Source organism: Setaria viridis, chromosome 1 (genome assembly GCF_005286985.2).
Source record: "Setaria viridis chromosome 1, Setaria_viridis_v4.0, whole genome shotgun sequence".
In the NCBI taxonomy this organism is placed as follows: domain Eukaryota; kingdom Viridiplantae; phylum Streptophyta; class Magnoliopsida; order Poales; family Poaceae; genus Setaria; species Setaria viridis.
The window spans coordinates 10,750,789-10,766,222 of NC_048263.2; the positions used below are offsets into that span (position 1 = coordinate 10,750,789).

General features: G+C 43.0%; 1 protein-coding gene and 1 pseudogene across 4 annotated transcripts; one reads left to right on the plus strand and one right to left on the minus strand.

Moving 5' to 3' along the window:
• The first annotated feature begins 6,844 nt into the window (after window positions 1-6,844).
• On the plus strand, window positions 6,845-12,526 carry LOC117859322 (NADPH:adrenodoxin oxidoreductase, mitochondrial). Of its 4 annotated transcripts, none has more exons than XM_034742574.2 (13): window positions 6,845-7,145; window positions 7,630-7,734; window positions 8,088-8,201; window positions 8,326-8,379; window positions 8,606-8,722; window positions 8,946-9,055; window positions 9,170-9,243; window positions 9,361-9,422; window positions 10,917-11,112; window positions 11,192-11,255; window positions 11,391-11,414; window positions 11,519-11,665; window positions 12,105-12,294. In XM_034742574.2, exons 1-13 carry the CDS (start codon window positions 6,987-6,989, stop codon window positions 12,142-12,144), a joined length of 1,266 nt encoding a protein of 421 aa, XP_034598465.1. In that variant the 5' UTR covers window positions 6,845-6,986; the 3' UTR covers window positions 12,145-12,294. The 4 variants fall into 4 exon arrangements, with proteins under 4 accessions (XP_034598465.1, XP_034598473.1, XP_034598457.1 ...); XM_034742582.2 differs by having other exon boundaries at window positions 6,846-7,145; window positions 11,519-11,661; window positions 12,105-12,248; XM_034742566.2 differs by having other exon boundaries at window positions 6,847-7,145; window positions 11,347-11,414; window positions 12,105-12,248.
• On the minus strand, window positions 12,517-14,620 carry LOC117859345 (MDIS1-interacting receptor like kinase 2-like; annotated as a pseudogene).
• Window positions 14,621-15,434: the final 814 nt, after the last annotated feature.

The following is a 15,434-nucleotide window of genomic DNA, read 5'->3' on the forward strand; positions in this document are numbered from 1 at the left end:
TGGTTTGATGATGACTCATGCCATCGAGTTCGCCAGTAGATTCTCGGCGAGTTCCCTTACCTGGCACGCTAGCTGTTAGTGTTTAGACCCGGTAACTTACTGAGGGGGTACCCGGAGTAGTATTTTGGTTAGTGAGGCTCGTCGAGATTAGAAACTCGAAGGTAAACGCAGACACACGATTATGATAGGTTCGGACTGCTGAATAGCATAATACCCTACGTCCTGTGTGTTGGTTGGAGTGAATTTCTTTGAAGGGTGTCCCTGCCTCACCTTATATTGCCAGGGGTAGGGTTACAGTTCGGTTGGTTACAAGAAAATTAGTCGGATTCGACTAGACGAGTTCTAGTTTTATAGCTATGAGTACTTTTCCTAATCCTCGACTAGTTCCTTGCTTTCCATGTAGACTACGCCGTCATGCGCCATAGTCTCCATGTCAGATACGTCTTGATGTCCAACCCCATATTTAGGACTATCCAAACCTTCTGGTGGGCCCGTAGATATATGTACGATAGAGAGGTCCCAGCGACCACCACGAGCTAACTCTCGGAGCCCATCGGGAAAGGGCTGCTGTTGGGGAATCGGCCACGCGTCACAGCCCAAGAGACCATGCGATCCAGGAGAACCTTAAATCTACCGGGGCCCCTCCGAACATGAACAGACGGGGCTCTCTCTCTCTCTCTCTCTCTCTCTCTCTCTCTCTTGCTCGCTCTCTGCCTCTCCACCCAGAAGTCCTAGACAACAGGCAAGGGTGCATACCCGGGGAAGGTACGCACAGGATGCCGGAGGACTACCGAGAGGGCCGGAGGACTATCGAGAGTGCCGGAAGTCCCCCATCTTGGAAACAATTGGCGAGATGGATGGGACCCCACCATCAGTTTCCGTAAGGCCCACAAGTTTAGTTGGACCAAGTGTGCATCTGCCCTAAGGACGGGTTTGTTGAATCAACCTCACCTCCAGTATGGAAGGTCCCCGTACAAGGCCGCCACATTCGCCCTGAGTACGGAAACCCTCCGTACCACAGAGAGCGAAGGTATAAGACCAGAGTGCCCCTAAAGGGGCGCCACAGGTGGGAGGGGCTGTACCAGGGGTAGAAGAGTCTTCTACCCGAAAAGGTTTGGTTTCCCAAGGCTAGAAATGGGCGAGCCCTCGGCTCGTCTAAGACATAACATTCTAGCCACTCAGTCCCCTAGAAGCTCTTTGGACAAGTACCGTGTGCTAGAGCCACCCTCTACTGGGCATTTTGTAACCACCAATAGTGGGATTTAGAGGGAGGGTGAAGACACGAAGATTGGCCTATGTAGTGGAGGTGGTGTAATGTAGGTGTCACCTCTATGGGTGGCGGAAGATGGAGAGTAGAGAGGGTTTGGGTGGAGGCATCTCACTCGCGGGTTAGCATGGCGGCAACCTCTATTAAAAAGGAAAATGGATAGGATCATTGTTGTTGTGTGTGTGACCGAATTTTATACAAAGGTTTTACAAGATTAGTCTTAGCCAAAATGTTCCGGTATAGGCTTACATGGTCCCCATTGGCATCAGCCTTTTAGCTGAGCCAAATTTGCTCCGCTGAATTAGCAAATGAGTTGTCTCGACTCGATGACAAAAATAGTGATCAGTCAGCATCTTGTGGGTAGTGTGGAGGAGGAAACAAGGATGAAAGCTACTTTTAGGACAATCCAAATAAAACATTTGTAGGCTTCAATTATGCATAAGGAAAAGGGAAAATTGGTTTCATAGCATTGAAAAATCACTACATCCGGAAAATACCATTGAAAGTTTGCCATCCCATAAAATACCATTGAAAGATTCAACAGTCAACTGGAAATAGCATTCCATGACATTCGAGTGGAAATGTTGTTAACGTCGTCCATCTTAGATGCCTCCTCGCTCCCATTTTTCTTCTAGACTTCCCAAAGCTGAACGCCTTCCTCATCCCTCCGTTTTTCGGCAAGCCGCTGCTTCTTCCTTCAGCACCAGGCCGCCGCCTACCCCTACTCCTAGCTGTGCTGCGTCGCTACCGCGGCTGGTCCAACACCCTCACTACATCCAGTCTTGGTGCTAAGCGCTTCCCCTACGCCCTTGCTCAGGCTCCACGACGTACCTGAGGGCGTCGATTTGATGGACTTGAAGATTGTAGTGGTGGATTTAGTGCTTGCCCGCATGAGAAATTTGGAAGCAAGCAGGTGCTTCTGATGCTATAGAGAAGGGAGGGGGAAATCGAGTAGAACAAGGAGATAGCATGTTCCATGCTGCTTGCTTGCTCTGTTCGGAGATGCAGGAGTTGAGCAGGTGCTACCGTGCTGCTTGCTTGGTTGCTGATTTGAGCAGAGCAACAGAGGGGGATTCAATGGATAGATTACAACTGGTGCTTGGATTGGAGGTGGACAGGTGGCCGCTTGCTTTGATGGGGGAGAGAGAGCAGACAAGAGATTGTGTGTGGGAGCAGAGGACCAGGGCAATGCCCTCGCTCGGCCTCGCATCCTTAGCATGGCGTGGAGCTCGGACTGTAGCTGGAGGTGGCCTGACGTGGAGCTCGGACTGTAGCTGGAGGTGGCCAGGGGCTCAGGAGGTGGCTGCAGGCTTTTGCGTGCCCATCGAGAAGAGGGGTAAAGGAGCGGCCAGCGCTCATCTTGGGAAGGAAGGAGGAGCCGAGGAGGGATGAGCTGGATAGGATTAACGGCGTTTCCTCTGCACGTCATAGAATGCTATTTCTAGTTGACTGTTAACCTTTCAATGATATTTTATGGAAAGACAAACTTTCAATGGTATTTTCTGGATGTGTCGACCTTTTCGATGCTATGAAACCAATTTTTCCTAAGAAAAATATTGGCATTGACATCTTGCTATCTCATCTCATCAAATCTCATGTTGTCTTGCAGCAACTCCCCAAACCGCCGCAGGGGTTCAATCTGGCGATGATCCCTGGTCGTGGCCCAATGAAAGGCGCGCGCGCGGGCGAGCAGCCCTCGGGACCCGGGCTAGTAGCTGCCGGACTTACACGTGTGTGGTGCCATACGGTGCCCCGGCGCCGACCGGCTCGCCTCCACACACGTCCCGCCACCACCTCCCGATATTGCGCTGGCTCACTGCCACGCACACACATGACACATGCATGCGGCGGCACGCGTGTCCACATCAACGTCGTCGTGATGTGCGTCCAGCTGCCTAGGATTCTGCACGCACTAGCTCGCTGCACGCCCTACTGGAAAACTCAGCATTCATCCCGAGTAGTACTTGTTGGTTTTTGACCCGGTACTAAAGTGAGCATTAGTACCGGGTCTAACGGCTAGTTCCCCGGGAGCCCCCCGTGACCCCTCAGGCACATTAGTACCGGGTGGAGGCTCCACCCCTACTAATGGGTGATCTTTAGTACCGGTGGGAGCCTCCAACCGGTACTAACTTCCCTCCTATAAATCAGACGTCTTCTTCCTCCTGCCCGAGCCATTTCCTCTAGCTCAGGCTTCATTCATTCATGACGGAATAGGGGAGGTGCTACCATTTCGTGGGAATTTCACTCATTCAAGTGTTCTAAAGGTTAGAAACTTTATCCTCCCTTGATGCGTGGTTGGTATACTAAGTTTTATACTTTAGAGTTAGAATAATTTTTAATTTTTAGAATAAGGTACAATGGAGTAATTTTTCATTTATATGCATGTGTTATTTAGAGCTCATATTTGTGATTTTTAGAATAAGCTAAATTTTTGGATGCTATGTTTCGTATTAATGAAATAAATTGATATGAGGTTAGAGGAATAAATTCATAGTTAAGTCCTTTACAAATATGAGCTAAATAAATTATGAGAAAAAATATAATTTGTTCATATTTTAGTCATTTGCAAATATGAGCGAGATAAATTGTGGTACATAGAGATAATAAGATGAAATAGGTATGTAATTAGTCATTTTTAGAATAAGCTACAATGGAGAAAATTTTCATTTATATATTATGTTTGAGCTAAATAAATTGCGGGGAAAAATATATTTTGTTCATAGTTTAGTCATTTGCAAATATGAGCTAAATAAATTATGGTACATAGAGATGGCTATTGCTGCTGGAGATAGTGGAGATGGGGGGGGGCGATCGTCGTTCCGCTCGCGGCAAGGGGAAAACCATAGTTGGTCCTCATGATAAGCCGAAGAAAATGAGCATGTGGGAGAGATGAATGCTTCCTTATTGGAAAGATATCATGAAGATGCTGTTGCAGCGGGTCAGGAAGCTCCTTTTGATGATCGTTATGCTCCACTACCAGTCTAGTGGGTTTCAGGTCCACTAAGTACTAAAGGGGGACAGTTTCATTTTGGCGCGCTCTGCCCCCCTTCAGTACCGGGTGGTAGCTGGACCTGGCACTAAAGGGTCGACCTTTAGTACCAATGCTAGCCAGCACTCGGTGTCGGTGTTTTATACCCGGCAACCTACCGAGGGGTATCCTAAGGTAGTAGATTAGTTGGTGGGGAATCATCGAACCTAGAACTTGAAGGTAAACGCGAGGACACAAGACACAGATTTATACAGGTTCGGGCCGCCAGAGTAGCGTAGTACCCTATATCCTGTTTGGGGTGTTGTATATTGTGCCCTGCGCTTGGGTGTTATTTGGTGTTGAGGATTTGGTCCTCTGTTGTGTTTCTAGGAGGTCTTGGCCTACCGATCTAGAGACCCCACCCTTCTTTATGTACTTCAGGGGCGGGATTACTAGTCGGTTACAAAGTAGGAGTCCTATTAAAATTTCAGGGTATGAGTCCTAATAGGATTATGGGGGAATTTTACTAGGAGTTCGAGTCCTAGTAGGATTACAGGGGAATCCTAGTAGGAGTCTATCTTCTTCCTTCGTTGCGGGTACTGGGGATCTATCCACGACAAGCTTCCGAGCGCTTCATAGTCGAATGTAGCAGTCTTCGAGTACTTTTCAAATCCTCACTGAGTAGTATTAGTGCTCCTCGAGTACTTTGTCTGGCTGAATCTTCAAAGTTTTTCAAAGCTGCCATGAAGCTATGGTGTGCTCAAGCCCTTGATCGTCTTGATTTTGTAATCTTCATCTTTGGAATGTGATATGGAGGGCGGTGAAAGTCACACTCCATATGGAGTAGCCCCCGAGCCTTAGGTTGAATCGAAGAATCAGGCTAAGGGTCAATAAAATCTTGAATCTTCTTTTTTTATCTTGAAAAAAATCAACTGTTGGGTGTAGCTTATCAACCCCCGAGCTTTAGAATAATTAAATAATCAATTCAAGGGTCTAGCGTGATTTAGTCTTCATGCCAGTCCTCTTCCCGCCGCCGCAGCTGGCCCTCATATTATAAATCAAATACAACTTATATATATCAGCGTATTAGAGCAGTATATATAAAGAAAATAAATACGAAATACTAATATAGAATAAAGAAACAGAAAAGAAAATGAGAAAAGAAACAAACAAGAAAAAAAAATTTAGTACCGGTTGGTCTCCACAACCAGTATTAAAGACCTCTTAAACCAATACTAAAGGACTTCTTAGTATCTACTTAACAATACCGAGTACAACCGGTACTAAAGCCTGATTTAGATCGGTACTAAAGGTTCTCTCTCCAGCAGTTAAGTATACCTGCGCACACATGCGTGTGTAGATGACGCGTCGTTGTCGTCCTCGTCGGCCGGCATCTGAACTCCGAAAGCTGCAGCCGTGCATATGCTTTCAGGCTCATTGCCTGCGGCAGATCGCGACCGCGCTGTGCATCGATCGATGGCAACCGGCCGGTGTAGCAGCCGTGTCGTGACCGGTGAAAAGACCGAGCGTGGCATGCACCCTCTTGGCCTCTAACTCGTAGCGCGTTTCCCTGTGGCGGTTTGTGGCCAGTTTACACGTCAGTTTGTATATGGTATGTACCTACCAGCTGGACGAAGTACTGATGAATCTAATAGGCGCGCATACATACATGCCTATCATGAAAATCTTATCTCTTTTATATTATTTTTTTACTCCTTCCGTTCCAAATTGTAAGTTATTCTAATTTTTTAGAAAGTCAAAATATCTCAAATTAATTTGATCAAATTTATACAATAAAGTATTAACATTCATGATACAAAAAGTACCATTAGTTTCTTCATTAAATATATTTTCATACTATATCTATTCGATGCCATAAATCTTTGTGATCCTCTGTATAATTTTGGCTAAATATAAAATGGTTTGACTCTCCAAGAAAATTTAAATGACTTACCATTTGAAATGGAAAAAATACTTATATTTTTTTTTCCAACGTTCAACGAGGGGTTTCATGTTGGAGGGGGAGGTGGGGAAAGGGATGAGGGGCTTCATGGAGGAAGAAGGGAGCGACGGGAGGTTGAAGATGACCGTGACATGTGGATCCCACATGTTAGTTGCAGGAGAGAGGGAAAGGGATGGTTAAGGTGAGCAAGGCAAGGGTATCATGGTCATTTTGCATGGTCAATCCACGTTGGTTCGATGAGTTAGCTTGCCATGTCAGTAAAAGTGGTAATTTTGTTATTTCGTTATGGTAAATATACAGGTTTTCGAAGGAGTACCATCCGTAAGGTTACATATCACGTTCCAAATAAGACATATATAGATCTGTTGCTCGATCTCTTGCCTGGGATGAAATATTGGTAGTACCAAAGACTCTTGAAGATACACCATCCTTTTGACATTTCCAGTGAGCAAAATAATTCCTAACAGGTCAGAGGGACTCAGAGTGAGAACCAGCTCAACAAATAAATGAGCCCACTAACAAAATTCGGCCCTCCATACTGGCCCAATAAATCAAGCATCGAAAAATAGCCCGGCCCAGACCGCAGTGACAGCCAGACTGGGCTTGTACAGGAATCAGCGGCCTCAAGCCTGTAAACAACGAAGCCGTGAGAGCGGAGATCGGTCGGGGCGTCGGGATACTTCGCCGCCCCCGCGAAGCCGCGCCTCCACGTCTCCGCCGCCGTCCCCCCACTGAGTCCCCGTCCGACTCCGTGTGGTGTGGGCGCCAGCGGTCTCGGCGCTCACGAGATGGCCCGCAGTCTGCGGCTCCTCTCCCGCTCGGTGGAGAGGCTGCGGCCGCTGCTTGTCCAGGGGCCGCCGACGAGGGGCTTCTCCGCCTTCGCGCGCGAACCGCTCCACGTCTGCGTCGTCGGTAGCGGCCCTGCAGGGTTCTACACCGCCGACAGGGTATGCGTATTGCACTGGCTGTTGCGTATCTTCGCGACTCTGCTTCTGAGGGCCTTGCTTTCGGCCGTCCTCATCAGTTCTGCAGGAGTATTGTGGTTTCATAGGAGATTAACGATTTCTTCAGTATTTATCCTTGAAGTGTGCTGCATTATTAACTATGTTTGCTCATTGTGGTTTCATTAGTTTGTGTACCAATGTCAATAAGAATTCCATGTGCTCTGGTGGAATTATTAGTTGAGCGATGCATTTTTTTCTAATCAAAATGTGCTGGAACCTGCAACATTGCTGTACAATGACCAAATGCTAAAACGATGAAAAGAACAAATGATTCAATACCTTCACTGAACTAGATTTTCCCAGAAACATGTTTGTTGTCCAACGCTCTAGGACCTTTCTGTTGGAACTGTTCTTCAGATTTATTCCGTTTTAACAATTATTTGTTTCTTCGCGGTATTCATTGGTGCTACTTTGGTTGGTTAATCAGATGCTGAAGGGTCATGAAGGAGCACAAGTTGATATCATTGATAGGCTCCCCACACCATTTGGCCTAGTCCGTTCTGGAGTGGCTCCAGATCATCCAGAAACAAAGGTGGTTGTTTACTGCAGTTATCATTTCTGGAACTGAAATTCAATCAACCTTTCATCTTTGCACCTTTGCAACTAAGTGAAAAATACCAGTTTGGAATTGGTCATCTATTTCCTATTTCCTCACTTGTTTTTATCAATTTATTCATTTACTGTAGTGGTTATCAGGTTAGGGCAATATTGTTTTGTTCATATAATGCAGAGATCTTGCTTTGCCAATTAATAGTTTTAACTACTGCTTGGGACCTGCTAGATGTTGTATTATGGTTATTTGATTGTACCTTCCTTTCCAATTTTCATGCTTATGGCACTATATAAATTGTTTGTAAACCTAAGTTTACTTCAACTTTCCAACAGATTGTGGTAAATCAATTTTCTCGTGTAGCTGCAAATGGCCGCTGTTCATTCTTTGGGAATGTAACACTGGGAACGGATATATCTCTGGCAGAGCTTCGCAAAACATATCATGTTGTAAGTTCAACCTTGAGTTAAATATCCATTTCCCAAGAGGATGTCTCATTTCATTTTTTTCTATTACTACTTTTTCCAGAACTTATATAAGTAATTGGTTGAGATTGTATTTACTCATCAACAGGTTGTTCTTGCTTATGGTGCAGAAAGTGATAGGTCACTTGGTATTCCTGGAGAGGTATGACTTTTGACTTCTGTTGCACCACAGTTCAGAAATATCATTTAACTGTAATCTAATTGATTTTTGGTGTTTCCTCATATATTGCAGTAGTTAGGTATTAAGTAGTCAGCAGGGTGCATGTGGAGTTTATAATGCTAGCATCTTCATTGCCTATGTGGTTGAGATTATCTCATTTTTTAGATGGCATTATTTATCTCTAGTATCATCATGGGCGGCATTTTAGGATCTGAAAGGAATTCATTCAGCTCGCGAGTTTGTCTGGTGGTACAATGGACATCCAGACATGTGCGACTTGTCTCCTGATTTGAAAAACACAGAATCTGCAATCATCCTTGGTCAGGTATTTTTTTATTTTTCTTTGTATATTAGCATTTGAATAAATTACCAACATCTTGGGGCCAAGACAACTGACTCACAATTGCACTTTTATTTAACCTTGATAGACAGTTGATCTATAATTTTATTTGATTTGTGTGCTCATGATCCTTCATTTTGTTTACATGTTGCTTGAAGTACTTTTATGAATGCGATACCATTTGTTATCATAACATGATTAATTTCAGGGAAATGTTGCTCTTGATGTTGCACGTATTCTTTTACGCTGTAAAACTGAGTTGGCTACTACAGATATTGCTGATTATGCGTTGGATGCTCTACGTGGCAGCACAATAAGGTATCTTTTCACTTTAATATTGAAACCAGACTTATATTTTTTCTTTCTAGTTTACTTCCATATATTACTGATGATTACATAATACATAATTCTCTATTTATGTTGCATGTAAAGGAAGGTATACTTGGTTGGGCGACGGGGTCCCGTACAAGCAGCATGCACAGCAAAGGAGTTGCGTGAAATTTTAGGTATTTTTAACAATTGTTTGAACACTTGCAGTATTTGACATTTGACACGCGGCACATTAGTATTATCCTATCTCATTATCATGCTGTCATTCTAAGTTTGACATCATGTCCATGCAGGTTTGAAAAATGTTCGTATTTGCATCAACGAAGCTGATCTTGCAACTTCGCCTGCAGATGAGGTTTGTGCCTTTAACTTATTTTCCTTTTCTTTTGAGCTGTGGGACTGGTCGTTTTCTTCTACTATCCTGGCTTTCTTAAATCTGGCTTATATAGGACCTGGAGTTTTTGCTCTATCATGGCAGTTAGGGCCATTTTATGATGTATTGTGCAGATTGTAAGCAAGTTTTCATATAATTTTTGTGTGATGTACAAATATTAGCATGAGATCTTGGTAGCAATAGTAAGAATTAATCATTTACTGATACTAAACCCACAGCAGTGATAAGGCTTCTTGTTCAATGTCTTACTAAGTGGGCATTCTGCTTTCAAGCAGGGGCGGACCCAGCACGAAGCCTAAGTGAGGGCACTCTGTACATGCAGCTAATCAGTGTTTTAAAGGCGGTGCCTAGGTGTCCAGGCGGACCCAGCTCGCTGGGGAACCGGTTCGCCTTGTCGCCTAGGCAATAAGGTGTGCACAGATTTCCAAGGTCGCCTTATCGCCTTTAAAACACTGCAGCTAATTCCACACACTAATAAATTAAGATGAACTTGCATATGAACTGCTGCCACTAGAAACTCATACATAAGCGGTGGATTTCATTTGCCATTATAATCTTTCATATCTAGAAATTAAAACATTAGTTAATTGTTTGTCTTGACCAGAAAGTATCCATACTTCTTAATTATTTTTATGTTTTTATAAATTGTTCTAGTTTTTTCATCTTGATTTTTGTTGGATTTTATCTACATGTGATGGCTTGTGGTTGAAAATTGTATTAATGGGCCATTGGGTGCATGTCTCATGCAAAGGCTAGAATAAAGACTATACATTTGTCAGACAAAAATAGATCCACTATGGATGATCAACAACGTTGCTCTCCCCAGCCGCAGGTCATATTCATCAGTAGCGATCACGGAATTTCTAGTTCTTGCTTCCATGTTGCAGGATCTCATGTCTTTGACGAGAAAGATGAACAATTGTTATATAATTTTGACGCCCTTTGCATGGTATGTAGAAATAGTTGAATAGAAAATAAAATTGAGTTTTTCATTGCTTAGGATGTCTACTTAACTTCATATAGGCATATCCTACAGACAAAAGGAACACCTTACAGCACCTTATTAGTAAGAATAAAAGAGTTAAGCATCAGGAGACAAAACTTAGAGTTCGTCTCAAAATACAACTAGAATTTAGAATGGATAGAAGAAAAGCTAATGCAAGAATATAATTGTTGGGCTCTACAAAGGTTAATTAAAAAACACGATCATAGCACCAATTTCCCTCTTTCGGTCAGTAGAGTCACTTGGCCCAAATGAGTGGGGGCACATGATTTTTGTGATTGAGGGCACTGACGGTGATTGAAGGGCCTTAATGAGCTTGTGGCTGAACTTGAGTGAGGGCCACCACTCAGCACAACATGGGTCCACCCCTGCTTTCAAAACTCCGATAAATTGATTTACCTAGTTACCTTTCACCTTTTCTTGACTAAGGAAATGTTGCTATCTAATTGCAGGAGGAGATGAGGAATAGTAGAATCCAAAGAAGGGTTTATGAGTTGCTGTCCAAAGCTGCAAGTGCACATAAGGACAACAGTTACAATGACCAAAAAGAGCTTCATTTTGTGTTTTTCAGGAGACCTATCAAATTCATCCCTTCAGAAAATGGTTCCACGGTTGGTGCTGTTCAACTTGAGAAGACAGCTTTAAAAGGTCTGGTGTAGCAGGTTGGAAATGAATCTTCTTGATCACTTCTTGAGCTTTCTGATAAATATTCTTGTTTGTTATGTAGGTGATGAAGTAACTGGTAAGCAGGTGGCTGTTGGAACTGGTGAGTTTGAAGACCTAAAATGTGGGTAAGTATTTTGGCTCGTGCTTATGCTTTCCTGGTTTTTTACCTAACCATATAATATTTGAGATGCATTTAATATGCTGCCTTCTTCTTAGTCTGGTCTTGAAAAGTATTGGTTACAAATCTTTGCCTGTACAAGGTTTGCCTTTCGACAAAAACAGAGGTGCATAATACTGCTTTTTTTTTTCCTGCTACCTTGGAGCTCATTTTTGCTCCATGAAGAGCATATGCAATTGCTTTTGCATGATGATCCTTGGTTCATTATAGGAGTTGTGCCAAATTTGAGAGGCAGAGTCCTGAGCAGCGAATCAGAGACAACCACTGTGGAATCAGGGTTGTACGTGGTAGGATGGTTAAAGAGAGGACCAACTGGGATCGTTGCGACAAATCTCCACTGTGCGGAAGAAACAGTAGGTACCTTTGTTATAGCTTTATCGTTCATTCCTTATGTGTAGATTGCAAGACGTTAGTTTGCTATGAAATTACGCTTTGCATACACCCATATCAGAGTGCTTTTGCTTGTTCTTTTGTCGCTTTGACAATAATGGCCTGGGACCAACATTTATTTGCGACAAAATCTTGAGAAATCCACCAATGTTAAGTCATCCAAGATATGGGTGTTACTTTTCCAGCGTCTGTTAGTATGGGTGCGGATATGGGTGTTACTTTTCCATCGTCTGTTAGTATGGGTGGGGGAAGAATAGTTTACTTTTGCATGTTCATGACACAACTGGAACCTCAACAGTCCACACACCATAAAAACTTCACATTTAGCGTTGTCATTGTATTTATTTGTTGGTTGCCATTTTGATAGGCTATTTATGATTTTTTCTGCTTATGGGTTAACAAATAGGTGGCTAGCATCCTCGAAGATGATATCAAGGGTGTGCTAAGGCCCCCGTCTGATTCGAAGAAGCATGGAAGGACAGGACTTGTTGAGATCCTAAAACAAAACAATGTTCGTTTTGTGCCATTCAGTGGTTGGGAGAAGATTGATTCCAAGGAAAAGATGGCAGGGCAGCTGAGAAACAAGCCTAGAGAGAAGATCACAACCTGGGACGAGCTCCAGAAAGCTGCAAACGAGTAAAAGGCTGGCACTCCCAGCAATTTTGTTTCCATGTGTTTGTATCAAAGGATCTCATCAATGAGAGATGATCCTACACTTAGTAATAAAGCATAACATCAACATTATGTCCACTGGAGAGTAGGCTCACGTATAAGCAAACTATGGTGCTCAGTAAAGGAAAATTACTAATAGAAATTCATTTCATCAAAGTCCAAAATTGATCTATTTATTATTGCAATTGTGGTTATATTTGAATGACTGGTGATTATTTATTGCTTCAAGAGAAGTTTTACGTACCATCTGTGCAATATCTATGTCAATTATTGAATACATTGGTCTAGGAAAATTGACACAATAAAAGGTGCATAGGCCACATAACTTAATGCGGAGACTACAAAATCATCATATATTCCTTATGGTGCCGCATAAATCATGCAAGTCTTGCAATCTGACTTCGTGAATGGGCTTCTGGATGTCTGTTGGGCAGCTCTTGCCTGTGAGTGCTTGACACACCTGCTGCATTGTTGGGCGGGCTTTTGGGCATATTTGCAAGCAAGCGAAGGCCACCAGGAGGAGCAAGATGATGTCTTTCTCCTCGTCGCTCGTTGGTGCTGTGATGCGCTGGTCCAACATATCCTTGACCTTTGTATGCTGCTCTATTCGGCAGAAGAACGGAAGCAGCTGGTCCCCTGGGTGCTTACCCATGATTACTTCCATGGTGACCACACCAAAGCTATATACATCACACCTCTCTGTAAATAGCATTGTCGATGCCAATTCTGTGAAAAGAAATGAAACCACGAAAATCAGGGGAATTTACCTTTACTTTCTTAATAAATTGCATTATCTAACAAAGGATTAAAGTGTTGTACCTGGGGCTATATAGCCACATGTCCCTGCAAAGATCGTGCTCCAACTTGAGCAAGTATGCTTGAGCTTCTTAGCCATCCCAAAGTCGGACACATAGGCCTTAAAATTGCGGTCCAACAAGATATTGCTACTTTTGATGTCACGATGTATAATGGGTACATCACAGTCATGGTGCAGGTAAGAGAGAGCTTGAGCTACGTCTTTCACCACTGCAGCTCTTTTAGACCAATCAAGCTCCTTGGCATGCTGTTCCTCCTGCAAATTGGATACTAAACTTCCCCTTTCAATGAGATCGTAAACAAGAAATTTGCACTTGGAGTGAGAACAATATCCATGCAACTTGACTATGCATCGATGCCTGACTTTTGTCAAAACTTGGATTTCCTTTCTCATCAGTATAGTCTTCAACAGAATGGAGCAGTTTAATGGCATATACACTCCCTCCTTCAAGCTCAGCTCTGAAGACAGACCCCTATCCACCAATACCAATGCAGTATTTTTCATCAAAACATTCTGTTGCGTCAAGTATGTCTTGGAATGCAACCTTCCCATCAAAATTCCATATGGAGACCATATGTTGAGGTGCACTTATGCTGTTGGCTTTTGTGAATTTCCTCCTCCTTTTAACAATCGTCATGCACCCTATTCCAAGACAAATGGAGCAAAAGGTACCAAAAGCTAGAAGTAGTACCATAACAAGATTTTTATTGGTTTTTTTGTCTAACTCTGTGACGACACATGGTTTCAAGCCATAATTTGGATCACCACAGATATCTATATCCATATTATGGTCAAGCAAGGCCATGGTATAGTCTAATGGGGTAAAAGTGTCCTCGAATCTGCCACTCAAACTGTTAAATGATAAATTTAGAATGTGTAATTGGTGCAGATGCGCTGAAGTCTCTGGTTAATCCACTCAGATTATTTCTGCTCAAATCCATCTCATATAGCTCAGAACAATTCCCAATCTCTTTTGGTATTGGTCCTATTAATAAGTTGTCTGACATGCGCAAAATTGACAAACCCAAGCTATTTCCTATCTGAGATGGAATGCTTCCCCTAAACTGATTGCTACTTAAATCTAGATATGAGAGGTTGAACAACGATCCTATTTCGGGTGGTAGAAGACCATTCATCTGATTGGAATAAAGGGCAATTGTAGTTAGAGAGGTCAAATTCTAGAAGGTGGAAGGGATGCAACCGTTTATTTTATTATTGGAAATATCCAAGAGTTGTAACCTGTTTAATTTTCCTATCTTTCAGGGATGAGACCAGTGAGTTGATTACTGGAAAGATTGAAGAATTTTAGTCTGCTTAAATTTCCTATGCTTCTAGGAATGGTACCATTCAATTGACAGTTTGAAAGATCCAAGATCTCTAACCTCGTTAAATTCATTATGCATTGTGAAATGGAAGCGGTTATTTGATTGGAGGAAAGATCAAACAATTCTAACCTTGCTTACAGGAATGGATCCGGTGATCTCATTGTTTGCAAAACCGAAGGACACTAATCTTCTTAGATTTCCAATGCTTGGAGGAATGGGACCTACTATATGATTGAAGGAAAGATCGGATGATTTTAACATTGTTAGAGAAATCCTTAAAGGAATGGAATCTACAATACGATTGGACGAAAGATCCAATAATACTAGCCTTGTTAGATTCCAAATTATTCCAGGAATTGATCCATCAATGCTATTGCTGGATAAATCAAACAAAGTCAAGCCTTGTATCATCCCAATCTCATGAGGAATATGACCAGATGAACTGTTAGAGCTAAGGTCCATGTAATCCAATCCGGTCAAATTTCCCAAACTAGAAGGTATCAGGTCAGAAAATTTGTTGCCCCGTAAATCGAGCTTCTGTAAGTATACTAGCATGCCAAGTGTTTCTGGGATGTGCCCGCTCAGTGACCCAACACCGGAACTATGAGAGAGATTGAGATAGTTTAGTTTAGAAAGATTACCTATGGATGCTGGGAGAGATCCCGAAAGGTAATTACTGGACAGATCCAAGAAAGAGAGCTCAGGTAAGTATGGAAATTCGAGTATATCAAATGTCCCCTGAAGGAAACACTCTGCAAGGGATATGTTGTTTACAACCTGGACAACATCACTTCGACCATGGCCGTGACCGTAAGGCACCATAGCACTGCATGTAATGCCAGTCCAGTTACATGGGCTGGTGTCATAGATCCATGTTTCCAGGCAGCCTGAGGACGTGGGGTCGTACATGCTGTATCTCCAT